Source organism: Amblyraja radiata, chromosome 1, assembly GCF_010909765.2.
Source record: "Amblyraja radiata isolate CabotCenter1 chromosome 1, sAmbRad1.1.pri, whole genome shotgun sequence".
Taxonomy (NCBI): domain Eukaryota; kingdom Metazoa; phylum Chordata; class Chondrichthyes; order Rajiformes; family Rajidae; genus Amblyraja; species Amblyraja radiata.
The window spans coordinates 106,884,740-106,907,428 of NC_045956.1; the positions used below are offsets into that span (position 1 = coordinate 106,884,740).

Sequence of the window (22,689 nt, forward strand, 5' to 3'; positions counted from 1 at the left end):
GAAAGCTGAACAAGGCTCGCTAAAAAGAGGAATTGAAAACATTGTCAAATGCCGAACAATGCACAGAATTGATACAAAACCATAGATCACCGATCTCTGATGTAAAAACTGGCATAAAATAATGTTATTTATTGACTAGAGAAAGTGCGCAATGATATCTCCTTAATTGGAGAATAAAATATTTTCTTTCTTTAAAGGCTGGGCAGCAAATCTGCAACCAAAAAACCTCAGTTTATTAAACTTATGATTTCAGCATTGATGTCTATTATTTTTGAAAAGATGACCAAGGTTAAAGTCAATTCATGTTATTGAAAACTCAAGTGAGATTGACAAAGTAGTTCCTAGAAATCTTTGCCTTATCCAGGATGAGGATTTTTGACAATAGGTACCGCTGGAACCAGTTTCACTAAACCTATAAATATCTGAATGATAATTATTACTCATGCACTAGTTATCAAGCTAAGCAAAGAAAATATGCAAAGTACTTGTCAAGCTCTCTGGCAGCCATCAACAATAAAAATTCAGAGCTGTACCCAAACATTCTGCCAGTGAAATTCCTATACATGTGAGAAAAGAAAATAAGCATCAGTTTACTTTGAATTATTGCCTGTACCTTCCTATGTATCTCTTACTAGGGTCAGTGAGAGATCCAATGATCACAAACAAATTAGGACATTCAAAAATTATCACGTTTGCACAAAATTATCCAGATGTATTTGATGTTTCCCACTTCCCTGCCGCAAATTCAGATACCTGCAAAATAAAGAACTGCCATGCACTGAAGTTTCAGCTATCGCTAATCGGTATTGTTCTATCAAAGATGGATATGTAATTGTGTGGTCAGGAACTGCAGATGCTGGTTTATACTCAAGATCAAGTTCAAGTTAATATTTACTGTCACATGCACCAAATGTTACGGTGAAATTAGGGTTACCATACAGCCATGTGAATAAAAAAAGAACATAACACACGATAGAACATCCCCACACAGCGGAATCAATGTTTCCCACTGTGAGGGAAGGCAATAAAGTTCAGTCATCTTCCTCTTTGTTCACCCGTGGTCAGGGCCTTTTGAGCCCTCCACACTCGCCGCTACGACGGCCTGATGTTCAGACCCTATCGCCGGGATGATCGGAACTCCAACGTCGGAACGGAAGAACATTCTCAGCGGCTCCGAATCTGCCACTTCCTACCAGAGACCGCGGCTCCCGAAGTTCACAGGCCGAGCTGGGCAGAAATGCAACACTGACGGCCCTCGGCAAAGGGATCCCAGGACTCCGTGATGTTAAAGTCAGCGCCGCCCGCGGCTAGAAGCTCCACAACCACAGCTCCACGATGTCAAAGCAGCAGGCCCAACACTCCAAGCTTCAACATGGCGATCCCCGGTAAGGATCGCGGAGCGGGTGATGGTAAATCAGTGTTGCGCCGCTGCTGAAGCTCTGGTCAGTCTCCGTCAGGAAAGGCCGCGCCAATCCAGATGGTAGGCCATGAGGGGGTGGGGGGGGGGGGGGGTACAAAGACATGACCCGGAGAATAGTCCCATCCTCGACCAGGAAGTGACTGAGAAACAGTTTTCCCATTACCCTCCCCACCTCCCCCACATAAAAAGACTAAGAAACCTCCAAAACATACTTTTTAAACAGACTAAAAATAACAAAAAGATGAAAAAACAGACAGACAGTAGGCAGAGGCTGCCATCCTCTGAAGATATACACAAAATACTGGAGTACCTCAGCAGCCCAGACATCATCTCTGGAGAAAAAGAACAGGTGACACTTCAGGTCGGAAAGCTTCACCTATTACTGTTCTCCAGAGATGCTGCTTGAGCTGCTGAGTTACTCCAGTATTTTGTGTCTATCTTGGATGTGATTATTTGCTGGTTCAAGGGTGTTTGAATCGATCAAGTGAAGAATATGTCACATCCAATGCAATGTACTGAGAAACCAAATCCTCTTGCCATAGAAATCTTAATACAAAAGGGTGCCTTCTTACAGACAATCACAATCCAGTGGTCTGCACATGTTATGGAATAATCCTTATAAAGGAATTTCTGATTATCACGTGCTTTGTGAATGTGATTATCAAATGCTCTTTCAATCATAAATGCAGCCTAAGCACATTTTAATTTATGATCTCAAATGTTTTTCAAACTTTAGAATTTAAAACATTTAAATGGCTTGATGTCAAATTAAGAATTACTACTATTCCCAATTTCCTTTAAGGAGGTGGTGGTGAGATGCATTTTTAAGCACGTCAAAGCTTGCAAGCTTGGTAGGTGCATTTCGTAAATGATTCTCAGTAGACCAAGGATAGGTGAGAGCAAATGTTTAGGCTGAGGTGCCAATTTTATATGGATAGAATTGAGTTCAGGGCTAAGTATCCAAGCATGCAGAAAATATTCCAGGATTTTCAAAAATATGGCTTGTAGATGGTAGAAAGATTTTGTGGAGTCAGGAGCAAGTCCGTCATTAGAGAATATCCCACCTTTATGCTGCTCTTTCAGCTGCAACTGTATATGTACGCAATAATGTTCCCGTCAAATCACTGGCCAATGTCTTTCCCAAGATGTGCTGGGGTGCTGAGGAAGAGGATTTCTTGGAATGTATGCGGGATAGTTATCTAAATCAACATGTAGAGGAACCAACGAGAGAGCAGGCTATTTTAGACTGGGTATTGAGTAATGAGGAAGGGTTAGTTAGCAGTCTTGTTGTACGTGCCCCCTTGGGCAAGAGTGACCATAATATGGTTGAGTTCTTCATTAGGATGGAGGGTGACATTGTTAATTCAGAAACAATGGTTCTGAACTTAAAGAAAGGTAACTTTGAGGGTATGAGACGTGAATTGGCCAAGATTGACTGGCAATTAATTCTAAAAGGGTTGACGGTGGATATGCAATGGAAGACATTTAAAGACTGCATGGATGAACTACAAAAATTGTTCATCCCAGTTTGGCAAAAGAATAAGTCAGGGAAGGTAGTGCATCCGTGGATAACAAGGGAAATCAGGGATAGTATCAAAGCGAAGGATGATGCGTACAAATTAGCCAGAAAAAGCAGCATACCGGAGGACTGGGAGAAATTCAGAGACCAGCAGAGGAGGACAAAGGGCTTAATTAGGAAAGGAAAAATAGATTATGAAAGAAAACTGGCAGGGAACATAAAAACTGACTGCAAAAGTTTTTATAGATATGTGAAAAGAAAGAGATTAGTTAAAACAAATGTAGGTCCCTTGCAGTCAGAAACAGGTGAGTTGATCATGGGGAACAAGGATATGGCGGACCAATTGAATAACTACTTTGGTTCCGTCTTCACTAAGGAAGACATATATAATCTGCCGGAAATAGCAGGGGACCGTGGGTCAAAGGAGTTGGAGGAATTGAGTGAAATCCAGGTTAGCCGGGAAGTGGTGTTGGGTAAATTGAATGGATTAAAGGCCGATAAATCCCCAGGGCCAGATAGGATGCATCCCAGAGTACTTAAGGAAGTAGCTCCAGAAATAGTGGATGCATTAGTAATAATCTTTCAAAACTCTTTAGATTCTGGAGTAGTTCCTGAGGATTAGCGGGTAGCAAACGTAACCCCACTTTTTAAGAAGGGAGGGAGAGAGAAAACGGGGAATTACAGACCAGTTAGTCTAACATCGGTAGTGGGGAAACTGCTAGAGTCAGTTATTAAAGATGGGATAGCAGCACATTTGCAAAGTGGTGAAATCATTGGACAAAGTCAGCATGGATTTACAAAAGGTAAATCATGTCTGACGAATCTTATATAATTTTTCGAGGATGTAACTAGTAGCGTGGATAGGGGAGAACCAGTGGATGTGGTGTATCTGGACTTCCTGAAGGCTTTCGACAAGGTCCCACATAAGAGATTTGTATACAAACTTAAAGCACACGGCATTGGGGGTTCAGTATTGATGTGGATAGAGAACTGGCTGGCAAATAGGAAGCAAAGAGTAGGAGTAAACGGGTCCTTTTCACAATGGCAGGCAGTGACTAGTGGGGTACCGCAAGGCTCAGTGCTGGGACCCCAGCTATTTACAATATATATTAATGATCTGGATGAGGGAATTGAAGGCAATATCTCCAAGTTTGCGGATGACACTAAGCTGGGGGGCAGTGTTAGCTGTGAGGAGGATGCTAGGAAACTGCAAGGTGACTTGGATAGGCTGGGTGAGTGGGCAAATGTTTGGCAGATGCAGTATAATGTGGATAAATGTGAGGTTATCCATTTTGGTGGCAAAAACAGGAAAGCAGACTATTATCTAAATGGTGGCCGACTAGGAAAAGGGGAGATTCAGCGAGACCTGGGTGTCATGGTACACCAGTCATTGAAAGTAGGCATGCAGGTGCAGCAGGCAGTGAAGAAAGCGAATGGTATGTTAGCTTTCATAACAAAAGCATTTGAGTATAGGAGCAGGGAGTTTCTACTGCAGTTGTACAGGGTCTTGGTGAGACCACACCTGGAGTATTGCGTACAGTTTTGGTCTCCAAATCTGAGGAAGGACATTATTGCCATAGAGGGAGTGCAGAGAAGGTTCACCAGACTGATTCCTGGGATGTCAGGACTGTCTTATGAAGAAAGACTGGATAGACTTGGTTTATACTCTCTAGAATTTAGGAGATTGAGAGGGGATCTTATAGAAACTTATAAAATTCTTAAGGGGTTGGACAGGCTAGATGCAGGAAGATTGCTCCCGATGTTGGGGAAGTCCAGGACAAGGGGTCACAGCTTAAGGATAAGGGGGAAATCCTTTAAAACCGAGATGAGAAGAACTTTTTTCACACAGAGAGTGGTGAATCTCTGGAACTCTCTGCCACAGAGGGTAGTCGAGGCCAGTTCATTGGCTATATTTAAGAGGGAGTTAGATGTGGCCCTTGTGGCTAAGGGGATCAGAGGGTATGGAGAGAAGGCAGGTACGGGATACTGAGTTGGATGATCAGCCATGATCATATTGAATGGCGGTGCAGGCTCGAAGGGCCGAATGGCCTACTCCTGCACCTAATTTCTATGTTTCTATGTTTCTATGTTGACATGTGGTTCTTGGTATTAGACCTTGATTGTCCATGGAAGGAGGTTATCTTCTGCAGCAAGTCAGTAAGATTAAATTTTAAATTCATTAAAAGACCGGGGGAAATGGAGAGGAACATTGATTGATATTTGCATGACAAGCAAGTTATTTGCCACTTCTGCCTGAATATTGTCCTGGATGAAATCATTGTCTGCAAAGCTGCAGATAAAACTGAGCAACATAAACTAATTGACAATCTTTAACAGATCAGAAGAGAAGCAGCAGACGGTGTTTGGACCTATAAGCAATCCTGAGGAATTCCCACAAAATTTCCCGGCCTGACTGATGCCAAACAAGGACAAGCATCATCTTTGAGGTATTATTCTAGCCAGACTGGAAATATTGATCGCTTCTCTCCTCTCCCATTGGCCAAAAGATGTAAAACCTTGAAATTACTTACCACCAGATTAAAGAACATTTTCTTCCCCGCTATTATCAGACTCTTGAACGGAGGTCTCATGTACCAAGAATGAATTCCTGATCTCCCAATCTACCTTGTTAGCTCCCTTGCACTTTTTTTAATCTGCATTTTTTTCTTTGTAGCTGTAAACAGTACTTTAGACTTTAGAGATACAGTGTGCAAACAGGCCCTTCAGCCTATGCCAACCAGCACTCACCCCATACACTAGCACTATCCTACACTCTAGGGACAATTTGCAATTTTACCAAAACCAGTTGGGCTGAGGTATGGTTGATGGAATTTAATACAGAGAAATGTGAGGTGTTGCATTTTGGGACATCTAATAAGGGCAGGACCTACACAGTGAATGGCAGGCCTCTGGGGAATGTTGTAGAGCAGAGCGATCTAAGATCTAAGAGGAATCTTGGAGTGCAGGTGCATGGTTCGAAGGTTGAGTCGCAGGTAGATAAGGTGCTCAAAAAGGTTTTTGGCACATTGGTCTTAATCAGTCAGAGTATAGAAGTCGGGAGGTAATGTTGCAGTTGTACAAGCCGGCGGTGAGACCACATTTAGGGAATTGTGTTCAGTTCTGGGCACCATGTCATAGAAAATATTTTGTCAAGCCTGAAAGGGTTCAGAGAGGAATTACGAGGATGTTGCCAGGACTAGAGGGTGTGAGCTATAGGGAGAGGTTGAGTAGGCTGGGACTCTATTCCTTGTAGCGCAGGAGGATGAGGAGAGATCTTGTAGAGGTGTACAAAATCATGAGAGGAATAGATCGGGTAGATACACAGTCTCTCTTGCCCAGAGTAGGGGAATCGAGGACCAGAGGACATGGGTTCAAGGTGAAGAGGAAAAGATTTAATAGGAATCTGAGGGGTAACTTTTTCACACAAAGGGTGATGGGTGTATGGAACAAGCTGTCAGAGGAGGTAGCTGAGGCTGGGACTATCCCAATGTTTAAGAAACAATTAGACAGGTACATGGTTAGGACAAGTTTGGAACAAGCGCAGGCAGGTGGGACGAGTGTAGCTGGGACATGTTGGCTGGTGTGGCTAAGTTGGGCTGAAGGGCCTGTTTCCACACTGTATCACACTATGACTGTGACTCAATGAATTAACCTACAAACCTGTACGTCATTGAAGTGTGGGAGGAAACAGGAGCACCCGGTTAAAAACACACGTGGTTACATGGAGAACGTACAAGTTCTGTACAGACAGCACCCAAAATCAGGATCGAATTCGGGTCCCTGGCGCTGTAAGGCAGCAACTCTACCACTGCGCCATTGTGCCACACTTTGCTTCTTTTCATTTTTGCACTACCTGAAGTCCTCATGTATGATACGCCTGGATAACATGCAAAGCAAAGTTTTTCCACCGTATCCCAGTAATGTGACAATAACATTACATCACATTACCAGATTTTTATTTTAAATATATCGATTATTTATGAAATATTGTCATTTGACATTCAGGCCATGTATTCCTTTATTAAAATATTGATATATTGAAAAATTTGACATATTTAATATAATTATGTTCTTTAACATTATTTACTAAATATTGTTTTAAGTAGAAGGTGATGCGAAAGGAATGTAGGAATACTGAAATGACGATAGTTTATGTTTTCATTTACTCCCCTGTTTTACCACATGCAGTGCTCCACCAATCATGGATGAAGTTACTCGTGACCTCTGACCTCTGCCAATGGTGCCCTAAAGCAGAATATTCTGTCACTCTAATCTAAAATGGAATCTCAAACAGGATTTTTGAACAGCAAAAGGTCAGTTTGATGACCTTTGGTGTTGTTTTTTAAAATAGTTTAAAACCAGAAATAGAAATAGTATTTCTATGCAATGGGTTATTCATTGTTTAATGTTCTGAAGGCCATCCTTTTCCACTGCAAAATAATACATTTGATAAAGAGATAATTCGAACAAATGGCTGAATAATTCAAGTAAAACAAGATTACAGGACATCAAAGTGCTGGAATAACTCAACGGGTTCATAAATTCATAAGTCATAGGAGCAAAATCAGTGGAGAGGGGGGTGGGGGGGGGGGGTAGGGGCAAGAGAGGGGATGGTTAGTTAGAGGTTACCTAAAATAAGCTACCCAAGCAGAATAGGAGGTGCTGTTCCTCCAGTTTGTGTATAGCCTCACCCTGGCAATAGAGGAGGCCACAGAAAGGTCATTGAGGAAATGTGAAAGGGAGTTAAAATGGTTAACAACCGGGGGATCCAGGACTTGGCGGACCGAGCGCAAGTGTTCAGCAAAGTTACAAGTATTTTCTTCAAAGGTTACCGACATTAACATTCAATAACATTTTTCTGATCGAAATTGTGCTGTAAAACTGTCCTGCGTAGATGAAATATATCAGTTTACAGCATAGCTGTTGCAGCATATGCAACAAGTAATTCACTGGAGAAGAATATTGTGTGTTTTCAATACACAAATCCTCTCAAGGTGATTACTTTGCCATTACTCACCGTGAGAGGACTTCTTAAAGCAGGGATTTCCAATCGACCGGTCTGCCGATTTGGGCTAAGTTTTCCCTCATGTTTAGGCAGAGGAAAGGACCAGACACTATGATTCAATGGTGCTTTTTTTTAAATAACATGTGCAAACAGTTAAATTATTTTTCTTGCAAACAGTTCAGCAGAGTATGGCATACCCCTGAACTCAGATCAGCAGGTGTACAGAAATAGTCTACTGAGCCTGCATGCATGAGGCGCCATGTTTTCACACCACTTTCAAATTCTACGCTCTAGTACTTAAGAGCGGTGGCCTGTTCCAGGCAAGTCCCAGACTGTTCCAGGCAAGTCCCAGGCCTCCAGTCATCTCCTTCTTTGGATGCCATGTCATTCTCCTTGCCCGTCTATCTTTGTTCCAAGGGGGTGCCTCCCACAGCAGTGCATGAGGGCATGGTTGGCCAGACCCTGGTTTCCTTTTCTCTCCTACTGGCCTTGTTCTTTGCCTGCTGTCACTGGCTTCCTCCTCCCAGTTTTCTGTTTTTTGGGGTATGAGCATGGGCTGGCACGGTGTTTTTCCCCTCTAAGCCGGCGGACCAACATGTCCAACGAGCAGGGGACCGAATCAACGCCTTCCACCTGCAGGCCGTGATCTGCCGGGTCACGAGTTCGGCCGAGCAAGGGCCGCGGCCTCCTGGGAGCGTCAGCTTCCTTGGAACTGTACTCCTCTCACACCTCATGGACCCCTGTATCAGCACAGGGGGGCACATGGGTAAAGATTGTACTGGTTGAGGCTCCCGAGCTAAAGTAATCACAAAGTGATGGATGTGCTCGAAATGAAGGCATGGGTACTCTGACATTTCGGATCGCCTTGGATAAAGGCATAAAGGTGTGGTCACTAAATTTGTCAATGACAAAGAGACAGGCCAAAATGTTAGTTATGTAGAAAACGGGATAGATTTATCCTGAAGCAATAATCCAGGAAATGGAGTATAATAGTGTTGGATAGACTGATGGGACTGAAGGCTAATAAATCCTCAGGGCCTAAAGGGCCTGACCCACCAGCATGCGATTGCATGCATCTAGTGCGACCAAACGTGGTGGCTTGAGGCGTACGACCTCGCGGGGCCGGTCCCACTTCCAACCGCGGAGCCGTCTGGAGTTGTGCGGGTCTGGTCCTGACATCATACTCACCAATCATGGGCAGGAGGCGGGCCGACTGAATTTGGACGTTGCACGGCGTCGGGAGGTGACGTCATCGCGAAACGCCACGTGCTAGGCGTACACCGTCAAGGCGCTGCGTACGGCCTCAAGGCGGCTGCGGGCCGACAGACCATTGCCGCGCGGAATGTTTGGACAGTGTCAGTTTTTTGGAGCCCCGCGCGATGTCGGGACCAGCCCCGCAAAACTCCATACGGCTCCGGCGATCGAAGTGGGACCTGCCCTGCGAGGCCGTACGGCTCAAGCGACCACGTTAGGTCGCGCTCGCCACATGCAGTCGCATGCTGGTGGGACAGGCCCTTAATGGTCTGCATCCCAGGGTACTTAAGGAAGTGGCTCTAGAAATCGTGGATGCATTGGTGATAATTTTCCAATGTTCTATAGACTCAGGATCAGTTCCTGTGGATTGGAGAGTAGCTAATGTTATCCCACTTTTTAAGAAAGGCGGGAGAGAGAAAACAGGGAATTATAGACCAGTTAGCCTGACATCGGTGGTGGGGAAGCTGTTGGAATCAATTATAAAAGATGAGATAGCCGAACATTTGGATAGCAGTAACAGGATCGGTCTGAGTCAGCATGGATTTACGAAGGGGAAATCATGCTTGACTAATCTTCTGGAATTTTTTGAAGATATAACTAGGAAAATGGACAAGGGAGAGCCAGTGGATGTAGTGTATCTGGACTTTCAGAAAGCATTTGATACGGTCCCACATAGGAGATTAGTGGGCAAAATTAGGGCATATGGTATTGGGGGGTAGAGTGCTGACATGAATTGAGAAGTGGTTGGCAGACAGGAAACAAAGAGTAGGGATTAACGGGTCCATTTCAGAATGGCAGGCAGTGACTAGTGGGGTACCGCAAGGCTCGGTGCTGGGACCGCTGCTATTTACAATATACATCATTTATTTGGATGAAGGGATGCAAAGTAACATTAGCAAATTTGCAGATGACACAAAGCTGGGTGGCAGTGTGAACTATGAGGAGGATGCTATGAGAATGCAGGGTGACTTGGACAGGTAGGGGGAGTGAGCAGATGCGTGGCAGATGAAGTTTAATGCGGATAAATGTGAGGTTATCCACTTTGATAGCGAAAACAGGAAGGCAGATTACTATCTAAATGGCGTCAAGTTGAAAAAAGGGGAAGTACAACGGGATCTGGGGGTTCATGTACATCAGTCTATGAAAGTAAGCATGCAGGTACAGCAGGCAGTGAAGAAAGCGAATGGTATGTTGGCCTTCATAACAAGAGGAATCAAATATAGGAGCAAAGAGGTCCTTCTGCAGTTGTGCAGAGCCCTAGTGGGACCACACCTGGAGTATTGTGTGCAGTTTTGGTCCCCTAATTTGAGGAAGGACATTCTTGCTATTGAAGGAGTGCAGCGTAGGTTTACAAGGTTAATTCCCGGGATGGCGGGGCTGTCATTTGCTGAGAAAATGGAGCAGCTGGGCTTGTACGCTCTGGAATTTAGAAGGATGAGAGGCAATCTCATTGAAACATATAAGATTGTTAAGGGCTTGGACACGCTAGAGGCAGGAAACATGTTCCCGAAGTTGGGGGAGTCCAGAACCAGGGGCCATAGTTTAAGAATAAGGAGTAAGCCATTTAGAACGGAGACGAGGAAACACTTTTTTCTCACAGAGAGTGGTGAGTCTGTGGAATTCTCTGCCTCAGAGGGCGGTGGAGGCAAATTCTCTGGATGCTTTCAAGAGAGAGCTAGATAGGGCTTTTAAAAATAACGGAGTCAGGGGATATGGGGAGAAGGCAGGAATGGGGTACTGATTGGGGTTGCTGTCTCGAAGGGCCGAATGACCTAATCCTGCACCTATTGTCTATTGTATAATGTGGGAATATATGAAAATGTTCAATTTGGTAGATCAGCGAGATACTGTGTGATCTGAATGTCCATAGAGCACGAGTTTAAAAAGGCTAGTATGGGGATACAGAATGTAATTAGGGAAACTAATAGAATGTCATTGTTTATTGTTGTGAGAACAGTGTATACAGGGCTTAGAGTCATAGAGTGGGCAAGTTAGGCCGAAGGGCCAACTTACTCACTCCGGCCAACATGTCACAGGGCGGAGTGGGTGGCGCGACTCTCGTCAGCAGCGGCCTCTGCAGTCCGTCTGTCTTTTTTATTATTTTCTGTCTTGTCTCTATGTAGTTTTTATTTATTTTTTGTCGGGGTATGTGTGTGTGGGGGGTGGGGGTGGTGGGGGGGAACTTTTAAATCTTGCCCCTGCACGGGAGACCCGACCTTTTCTTTGTCGGGTCTCCATTGTCGTTGGGGCTGAGCAACATGGAGCGGCCTCCAACAGGAAGACCTGGGGCTCCAGTCGCGGAGCTGCGGATCTACTCACCGTCGCGGAGCTGGCCGAGTCTGGAGCGGGTGGAGCTGTGGTGGAGCGCTGCTGCGACCCGACCCCCGGAGATTCGGAGGCTACAACTGCGGGTCTGTGGACAGTAATACCGGGAGCCCGCGGGTCCCTGCTGGGAGACCGCTTTTCGGGGCTTCCGCAACGGCGACTTCTCCCGCCCGAGTTGCGGGGTTGAAGAGTACCTGGAGCGGGGCTTTACATCACCGCCCCGCACGGCTTGGAACGGCTGCGGGACTTTGCGAGCGCCCGCCGGGGGCTCCAACAACAAGACCCGGAGCGCGGCCTTGCATCACCCGGCGCGGCGTTAATGGCCGCGGGACTATCACCATCGCCAGCCGGGGGGCTTTGACTTTGACTCTGACATTGGGGGGGAGTGCAGGGGAGAGATAAGCCTTTGCCTTCCATCACAGCGAGGAGATGCGCTGTGATGGATGTTTGTGTGAATTGTGTTGTGTCCCGGGTTTTTTTCGTTTTGTAATGTATGACTGCAGAAACCAAGTTTCGTTTGAACCTTATGCGAGGTTTCAAACGACAAATAAAGGTATTGTATTGTATTGTATTGTATGTCCCAACTACCCTAGTCCCACCTGCCAACATTTGGTCCATATCCCACTAAACATGTCCTATCCATGTACCCGTCTAACTGTTTCTTAAATGTTGGGATAGTCCCTGCCTCAACTATAACCTCTGGCAGTTGTTCCATTCATCCACCATCCTTTGTGTGAAAACGATACCTTGAGATTACATCTGTGTATCATTTTGACCTAATTTAAGAAAGCTTGTGCATGCATTAAAATAAATTCAGAGAATTACTGGACTAATATCTGGAATAAGCAGGTTGCCTGGTCAGGAAAAACTAAACAGGCTAGACCTGTATCTGCGAGAGTTTAGAATAGTGAGGGGCTTGACTGAAGATTACAAGATTCTGAGAGATCTTTACGGAGTGAATGTGGAGGATATATTTCTCTTGTGAGGTCACTATTTTTTAATTTAATTTTTTTTTAAAAGGACCCTTCATTTAAGACAGTGGTGAGGCAACATTCTTCCCTCGAAGAGCGTCTTGAGTCCAAGAACAGCAAGGTGTTCTGCCTGAATGATTGCCAAATAGTGGCACTTACATATATGCTATGATGAAGTCTTTCAAGGAATCAGTTTGTGACCCAAATCAACTCACGTCTCAATAGTGATCTGGACGCACATCAATTCTAAGTGCCACAAAGCGATCCCACTGGCTCTCAACTCTGCTCTGGACCACTTGGAAAATAGGAACAGGGAAGAGAATTAATGCAGGAGTTACTTGAAGTTGGAAAAATTGGCGAAATCAACATCATGCCACTGGGTTGCAAGTTGTGAGATGCTGTTCCTCCAATTTGCGCGTGGCCTCACTGACAGTAGTGAATGCCCAGGACAGAAAGTTCAGGCAACTGGGTCTCTGCTGCTCCCTATGCAATGGGACCCATGACATCCTCGTTGGCAGATCTCAATCAATACAGATTGGCAACAACATGTCCTCCTCACTGACCATCAGCCCAGGGGCACCTCAGGGATGTGTGCTCCGCTCCTGCTCTGCTCCTTCTATATCCATAACTGTGCTGTGAGGTCCATTTCCAATGTCATCTTTAAATTTGATACCACCATCCATGAACAAATACGCAAGGGGTAACAGGTCAGAGTATAGGAGGGAGATCGTTAATCTGGCTGAATGGGACCACCTTGCTCTCATCATTAGCAAGACCAAGGAGCTGATTGTTGACTTCGGGAAGGTAAAACCTAGGGACCATGCAGCTGTTGTCATTGGCAGGATGGCGGTGGACAGTCAACTGCTTCATGACTGATGATGTGTCCTGGGCCAAGCACATTGATTCCATCGCACAAAAAAATCTCACCAACACCTCGACTTCCACACAGTCTGAGAAAATGCATTATGTAGCCGAAAACCCTTTTGAACTTCGTCAGGTGTACAGTAGACAGCAGACTGATTGATTTCACCATGGACTAATTAAAACTCTCAGGCTCAAAGAAGGCTGTGGAAAGTGGTGGACATTGGTCTATCACAGGTACCGACTTCCCCAACATCGCAGGGATCTACATGAAGAGCTGCCTCAAGATGCAGCTGTTATCAAAGACCCACATTCATAGAGTCATAGAGTGATACAATGTGGAAACAGGCTCTTCAGTCCATCTTGCCCACACTGGCCAACATGTCCCAGCTACAAGAGCCCCACCTGACCGCATTTGGTAAATATACCTCCAAACATATCCTATCCATGTATCTGTCTCACTGTTTCTTAAACGTTGGGATAGTCCCTACCTCAATTACCTCATCTGGCAGCTTGTTCCATACACCCACTACCCATTGTGTGAAAAAGTTACCCATCAGATTCCTGTTAAATCTTTTCCACTTCACAATATGTCCTCTGGCTCTCGATTCACCTACTCTGGGCAAGAGACTGTGCATCTATCTAATCTATTCCTCTCATGATTTTATACTGCACCGCTCTAGGAATACTCCTCATCCTCCTGCGCTCCAAGGAATAGAGTCCCAGTTTACTCAACTTCTCCCTATAGCTCAGACCCACTAGTCCTGGCAACATCCTCGTATATCCTCTCTTGGCAACATCTTTCCCATAACATGGTGCTCAGAAATGAACGCAATACTCTAAATGAGGCCTCACCAATGTCTTACACAAATGCAACATGACCTCCCAAAGTCTACTCAATACCCCTGGCCATCTTCTCATCATACTGCTACCATGTGGTGGTGGTGGTGGTGGTAGTGGTACAGGAGCATGAGAATCATTCTTTCCAGGTTCAAGAGCAGCTTCCTCCTGTCAACCATTAGGTTCTAGAACCAGCATGCACAATCCTAACCACAAGACTACCTTAACACTGATTTACTATGGACTTTGTACCACATTGGTTGCTCTAACTAAGTACTTTGATTTCTGCACCACCATGGTCTTGTTTACTTATAATAACTGATTTATCTTATACTTCCAAGCTGTTATTGCTGATGTGTCAATGCAGCTGCAGCAAGTAAGAATTTCATTGTTCTCATTCAGATCCAATGCACGACAAATAAACATTTTTGATTATTGAGGAAGAACGTTTCTGTGGAAAGGCTGTGGAAATAGATTTTTTAAGTGTTTTTAAGGCAGAAATCTCAAGGGAGTGAAAAGATCTCTCAATAGACAAGAATGCAGAGTTGAGTTTACAATTAAAGTACAATTCCACTAGTTAATTGGTGGAAGAGGTTGAATTGATCCAAATTCATATGTCCATATGTAAGGAATCATGCCAGGCCAAGGGCAGGCTCCTTACGCTGACTGACATCACTGCATATGTCAATATGTTCATCCCAGCGGCCTCCTAACATAAGCAAGTCATAAACACCAAGGACCACTCTGCAGTTTTGCAAATCACAATGTGTGCACACAGAGGTGTCAATTGCCTGTTGACATTTCACAAACACTTAACCAGCCTTGAGCTATTTTAAGACCTGTTAAAAAAATAAAATAATGATTTTAAAAACTACTAGTAGAAATACAAATACATACACAAAACAATTAAAATATTAAAATCTATTTAACTACGTTTGTACGTTCTCCCTGTGACCACATGGGTTTGCAGGGGTGGCAGAGTGGCATAGTGGTGGAGTTGTGGCCTTCCAGCGCCAGAGATCCGGGTTCAACCCTGACTGCGGACACTGTCTGTATGGAGTTTGTACGTTCTGCCCATAGGTTTTCTCCATGTGCACTGGTTTCCTCCCACACTCCAAAGACGAACAGGTTTGTAGGTTAATTGGCCGGTAAAATTGTAAATTGTCACTAGTGTGTAGGATAGTGCTAGTGTACAGGGATTGCTAGTCGGCGCAGGCTCGGTGGGCCAAAGGGCCTGTTTCTGCACTGTATCTCCAAACCAACCTAAATGGGATCAAATGAACTACTCATGCTTTCCCCACTCATTTCAAAGGGAACTGCAGTACTTACTCTGTGGGAATGCCCTGTGTTCTGTTTCACAGAGACATGGCTCACCCCCAGCTCCCCAGACTCAACGGTTCAGCCTGAAGGGTTCTCCATCCACCGTATGGACCGTACCTTGGCATCTGGGAAAGGGAGAGGAGGAGGCGTCTGCCTCATGGTCAACTCTGCGTGGTGCTCAGATGTGGCAGTCCTGTCCAACTCCTGCTCTCCACACCTGGAACATCTGGCAGTGAAGTGCTTGACATACTGGAGAAGTGGGTGGGACTCTCTGGTTCTGTGCTGGACTGGTTCAAATCTTACTTGAAAGATCGGGATTATTTTGTTTCGCTTGGTAATTTTGAATCAGAACGTACAAAACTCACATGCGGGGTTCCTCAGGGCTCCATTCCTGGACTCATTTTGTTCAACATTTATATGCTCCCCCTAGCTCAGATCATAGAGCATTTTAACATATCCTACCACACTTATGCCGATGACACACAACTATATATCGCAGTGTCACCACATGACCATAGTCCCCTACACTCACTGAGCCAGTGTGTCAAACATATCAATGAGTGGATGAACCAGAACTTCCTCCAGCTCAATGCAAATAAGACAGAAATTATTGTCTTTGGTCCCAAAAAATCAGGTTTACTCTGTGTTCCCAGGGTCAGAACTAAAAAGGCTGAAGCAGCATTGGGTTTTTGTGCTCCACACCTGTGGAACAAGCTCCCTGAACACCTGAGGTGTGCACAAACTGTAAGCGCATTTAAATCAGGCCTAAAAACACTGTTGTTTACTATAGCTTTTCCATAACCCGACATGCAGGTAATCTTAACCGTCTAATTTTAACCCTTTTATGTGCTTTTTAAAATCGTTTTATTGTTTCATTGACGTTGTTTTATTATTCATACATTTGTCGTATTGCTTATTTTGCAATTTTTAATTATTGACTATTTTATTTTTTCTCTCCTGTAAAGCACCTTGAATTGCAGTTTGCACGAATGGTGCTATACAAATAAATTTGCCTTGCCTTGCCTTGCCATCCCTTCTACCTCCCAAGGGAATTCACCTCCATTATCCTGACCGCGGTCTACATCCCACCCCAGGCAGACGTCCATCTGGCACTGGAGGAGCTGCACGCCGTGGTCAACAAACACCAGACGTCTTACCCCGAGGCATTTACCACCATTGCTGGGGACTTCAATAAGGCAAACCTAAACAAATCACTCCCAAACTTCCATCAACATGTCTCCTGCAGCACCAGAAGACCAAACACCCTCGACCACTGCTACACCACCATCAAGAATGCCTATCGCTCTATCCCTCGCCCTCACTTCGGTAAATCCGACCATACCGCGGTGCTGCTTCTTCCTGCCTACAGGCAGCAATTGAAAAGCGCACCCCCAGAAGTGAGAACAGTACAGAGCTGGTCGGGGGGGGGGCAAAGGAACAACTCCAGGACTGTTTGGAGTCTGTAGACTGGGCAATGTTCAAGGACTCGGCAACGGACTTGAACGAATATACCACAGTCGTTACAGACTTCATAAAGAAATGTGTGGAGGACTGCATCCCTACAAAAACCTTCCGAGTGTTTCCCAATCAGAAACCTTGGAAGAACTTTGAGATCCGCACTCTTCTGAAGTCCAGACACAGGGCATTCACTTCCGATGATACAGTGGCCTACATGAAGACCAGATACGACCTTGGTAAGGCCATCAAAAAGGCCAAAAGGGACTTCTGCTCCAAACTGGAGGATGAGACAGATGTTCAGCAGCTGTGGCGGGGCCTGAATGCAATCACCTCCTACAAAGCGAAACCAGGAGGCAGCTCGAATGTCGGCGAAACATCACTCCCTGATGAGCTCAATGCGTTTTACGCACGCTTTGATAGGGAGAATACTGATGTGCCTCCCCGAGCCCCCATTCGCTGTGATGGTATCTCAGTCTCAGTCACAGAGGCCGACGTCAGGAAATCCTTCAGAGGGGTGAACCCCCGAAAAGCACCTGGACCTGATGGTATACCCGGTTGTGTTCTAAAAACCTGTGCGGACCAACTGGCTGGAGTTTTTACGGACATTTTCAACCTCTCACTTCTGAGGTCTGAGATCCCCACCTGCTTTAAGAGGGCATCAATTATACCAGTGCCCAAGAAGAGTAAGGTGACGTGCCTCAATGACTATCAACCAGTGGCACTAACGCCGGTGGTGATGAAGTGCTTTGAGAGGTTGATCATGGAGCAAATCAACTCCTACCTCGACAAAAACCTGGACCCACTGCAGTTCGCTTACCGCCGCAACAGATCAACGGTGGATGCGATCTCGCTGGCCCTCCACTCCACTGTGGACCACTTGGACAACAAAAACTCATATGTCAGGCTGTTATTCATCGATTACAGCTCGGCATTTAACACAATCATCCCCTCCAAGCTGGTTACCAATCTCGCAGAACTGGGTCACTCTATACTCATGACTGCGAAGCCAGTCACAGTGCGAACTCCATCATCAAGTTCGCTGACGACACCACTGTTGTGGGACGTATCACTGATGGGGATGAGTCAGAGTACAGAAGAGAGATCGAGCAACTGTCCATATGGTGCCAGCGCAATAACCTGGCCCTCAACACCAGCAAAACCAAGGAACTGATTGTGGACTTTGGAAGGAGTAGGATGGCGACACACAGCCCCATCTATATCAACCTGTGCGGACCTGATGGTTGAAAGGGTCAAGAGCTTCAAATTCCTGGGCGTGCACATCTCTGAAGATCTCTCCTGGTCCGAGAACACTAATGCAATTATCTAGAAAGCTCATCAGCGCCTCTACTTCCTGAGAAGACTACGGAGAGTCGGTTTGTCAAGGAAGACTCTCTCTAACTTCTACAGGTGCACAGTAGAGAGCATGCTGACCGGTTGCATCGTGGCTTGGTTCGGCAATTTGAGCGCCCTGGAGAGGAAAAGACTACAAAAAGTAGTAAACACTGCCCAGTCCATCATCGGCTCTGACCTTCCTTCCATCGAGGGGATTTATCACAGTCGCTGCCTCAAAAAGGCTGGCAGTATCATCAAAGACCCACACCATCCTGGCCACACACTCATCTCCCTGCTACCTTCAGGTAGAAGGTACAGGAGCCTGAAGACTGCAACAACCAGGTTCAGGAATAGCTACTTCCCCACAGCCATCAGGCTATTAAAACCTGGCTCGGTCAAAACTCTGATTATTAATAACCCATTTTCTGTTATTTGCACTTTATCAGTTTATTTATTCATGTGTGTATATATTTATATTATGGTATATGGACACACTTATCTGTTTTGTAGTAAATGCCTACTATGTTCTGTGTGCTGAAACAAAGCAAGAATTTCATTGTCCTATACAGGGACACATGACAATAAACTCTCTTGAATTTGAACTTGAACTTGCTTCAGTTTGATACACCATTGGATCAGTGGCAGATCTCTCAGCCTGGGGGCTCCAGTGGCAGAGCCCAGACACACTAAAATTCTAAGAAGGGTCCCAACACAAAATGTCACCCATCTTTTTTCTCCAGAGATACTTCCTGACTTGCTGAACTACTCCAGCACTTTGTGTCTAAAATTACATCACTAGAATACAAAGGAGCATGGGTGGAAAATCAAATTATTCAACTGAAACTATGGTTGGCAAGTTACCCAAAAACTGGAACACATCTCAATTGGATACACATGAACTCCAGGTAACACTTGCCATGTTGTGCACAATTTTGAACTTACAATGATACAGACTAACTGAAGAATTAAAAAAAGCTCCTCGACTCAAAATGTAACATTATAATGGAAGGGAAGAAAGCAAAGAGATTGTTTTGAGAATTGTGAAACTAATGCAAGTATACGAGACACTGAAGTAAAAATGTACAGGGAAATGAAATTACCAAACACAAACTCGTCTGACATTTGAAAGAAATAACTCAAATTTATTAGCGTTAATTAAAATGTAAAACAAGAGACATCAGATATTCAAAGATTTTTAAACATTTTACCACCTTGCCCTTGGTCTGAACAGCAGCTTAAAACCTATCCGAGAGGAAATGATAAGTGAGACCGCACGATCTGGGTCTTCTGTCAAGATATGGAAGAGAAGTCTCCAACAAATGTCCCACCCTCATCATACCACTCAAGGGGCAGTCCTGAGCCCCATCCAGTTACTCCACTCACCCTGGTCCAACCCATACCAGCCCTCAAAGGCAACCTCCCTACACAAATCAAAGGCCGCTAGCCTTTGTGAGCACATACCTCTCAATGCTGTCGATACATTCTGGAAAGGCAATGCTGCACCCAAAGTGCATGATGTGCTGATAACAACGCATCTGTTTAAGCTGATTGAAGAAACGGATAAGTATTTCCACGTCTGTGATGTTGAAATGTGAGAGATAGGACACTGAAGTGGTCTGTTTGTAGGGCAGCATTTCACATAGACTGTGGCTTGCATTGTTACAGGCACCTGTAGTGGAATAGGCAAACAAAATTAACATTAGAACATAGAATATCGAACAGTACAGCAGAAGAACATAGTCCACAATATCTATGCTGAAAACAATGTGAAGATCAACCAAACTTTCTGCCTGCACATGATCTATATACAGTGGCTTGCAAAAGCATTCATACCCCTTGAACTTTTCCACATTTTGTCACGTTACAACCACAAACGTAAATGTATTTTATTGGGATTTTATGTGATAGACCAACACAAAGTGGTGCATAATTGTGAAGTGGAAGGAAAATGATACATGGTTTTCAAATTTTTTTACAAATAAAAAACTGATAAAAAAAAGCCACAAGAAGCCATAAGAAAGCCATAAAAGCCATTGTTGAAAAAAAGCCATAAGAAGTCCCGTTTGCAGTTTGCCACAAGCCATGTGGGGGACACAGCAAACATGTGGAGGAAGGTGCTCTGGTCAGATGAGACCAAAATTTGGCCTAAATGCAAAACGCTATGTGTGGCGGAAAACTAACACTGCACATCACCCTGAACACACCATCCCCACTGTGAAACATGGTGGTGGCAGCATCATGCTGTGGGGATGCTTTTCTTCAGCAGGGACAGGGAAGCTGGTCAGAGTTGATGGGAAGATGGATGGAGCCAAATACAGGGCAATCTTGGAAGAAAACCTGTTAGAGTCTGCAAAAGACTAGAGACTGGGGCGGAGGTTCACCTTCCAGCAGGAAAACGACCCTAAACATACAGCCAGAGCTACAATGGAATGGTTTAGATCAAAGCATATTCATGTGTTAGAATGGCCTAGTCAAAGTCCAGACCTAAATCCAATTGAGAATCTCTGGCAAGACTTGAAAATTGCTGTTCATAGACGCTCGCCATCCAATCTGACTGAGCTTGAGCTATTTTGCAAAGAAGAATGGGCAAAAATTTCAGTCTCTAGATGTGCAAAGCTGGTAGAGACATACCCCAAAAGACTTGCAGCTGTAATTGCAGCGAAAGGTGGTTCTACAAAGTATTAACTCAGGGGGGCTGAATACTTTTGCACGCCACACTTTTCAGTTTTTTATTTGTAAAAAAATTTGAAAACCACGTATCATTTTCCTTCCACTTCACAATTATGCACCACTTTGTGTTGGTCTATCACATAAAATCCCAATAAAATACATTTACGTTTGTGGTTGTAACGTGACAAAATGTGGAAAAGTTCAAGGGGTATGAATACTTTTGCAAGTCGCTGTACATCAATTTTCAACATTCTTTTAAAAAGTAGCACATCAAGAAGCATTCCAGGAGCCCGAGAATCATTACTTCCAGCTTCTTCCCACCAACCATTAGGCACAACCCGACCTCAGCACCAAACTACTATGGATGTTGTATAAGGTTGCACTATGTACTTCAGTTTACACTATTACCGTTATTAAGTGTTACTGATAATTTATAGTATTATTGTTTATTTTACATTTATTTGTTGCGTTGTTGAGTTAACGTGCCTGTCAAGCTGCAACAAGTTATTGTTCTATTTGTAACTAGAATAAATTGAAGGAAGCATAAAGCAAATGCTTTCTTAGCTTTCATTAAGCAGTGCCGACATTATTATTTGTGCTGGTTGGTTCAAGTTGAAAGGCTTTAAAGACATGCAACAAAGGAAATTTGACCTATCAAGGCAACTCTTTTTATAGCTCTTTTTATAGCCCATCTTAGGTCTCTGTCACAAATTCTTCCCACTTATCACCTTTCATCCCACATCGAACTTATCATTCTCCAACATAGCCGTCACCTTCAACATGATCCCATCACTAGTCACATTTTCCCATCCCCACCCCTTTCTGCAGAGTTTACTCTGCAGTTTAGTTTAGAGATACATCATGGAAACAGGCCCTTCGGCCCACCGAGTCCGCACCGACCAGCAATCCCCACACATTAACACTATCCTACACATCCTGGTGCCAATTTACACTTCTACCTAGCCAATTAACCTACAAACCTGTACATCTTTGGAAACCGAAGATCTCGGATAAAATCCATGGGGTCACGGGGAGAACGTACACCCTCCGTACAGACAGCACCCATAGTCAGGGTCGAACCCGGGTCTCCGGCGCTGCAAGCACTGTAAGGCAGCAACTCTACTGCTCTGCTGCCCCTGTTCCTTGGTTCACTCATCCCTTCCCACCCAACCGAGTCCCTCCCCAGGTAATTTCCCTTGTAACCTCAGGAAATGTAACACCTGTCCCTGCACCTCCTCTCTCACTTCCATCCAGGGACCAAAGCAGCCCTACCAGATGAGACAGAGATTTACGTGCACCTCTTCCAACCTCGTCTAGAGCATTCAACATTCCCAATGTATCCTTAGTTTGGCAAAATCAAGCGTAGATCAGGCGACAGTTTTGCCGAACAAGTGTGCCTTGTCCACCAAAAAGCTCTCAGTTGCTAATCAATTTAACTCTCCTTCCACGTCCCATACCGATCTTTCTGCCCTTGTCCTCTTCTATTGGCAGTGAGGCCACGCGCAAACTGGAGGAACAACTCCAATTTCCAGTAATAACTCCACTAACAACCCTCTATTTCCTCTGCCAAACCCCTACCCTGCCTCCTCCGTACACTCATCCCCGTCCCCTATTGCACTTTTATCGTCATCTTTCCCCCACCCTCGTCACCCTCTCCCTTATATCCCCCTCTCAGGCTTTACATTTAACATAGGGTTCACATTCCTCTTTCCTT

The 22,689-nt window shown here is 44.8% G+C and overlaps 1 protein-coding gene across 3 annotated transcripts in view; it reads right to left on the reverse strand.

Annotated features, from left to right (window-relative positions):
* corin (corin, serine peptidase) overlaps window positions 1-22,689 on the reverse strand; it is a 169,412-nt gene that overhangs the window by 112,441 nt on the left and 34,282 nt on the right. For all 3 annotated transcript variants that reach the window (XM_033028134.1, XM_033028143.1, XM_033028152.1), the window contains exon 4: window positions 19,767-19,974. In XM_033028134.1, the coding sequence (XP_032884025.1) occupies window positions 19,767-19,974 (208 nt within the window). The remainder of the gene's footprint in view (window positions 1-19,766; window positions 19,975-22,689) is intronic.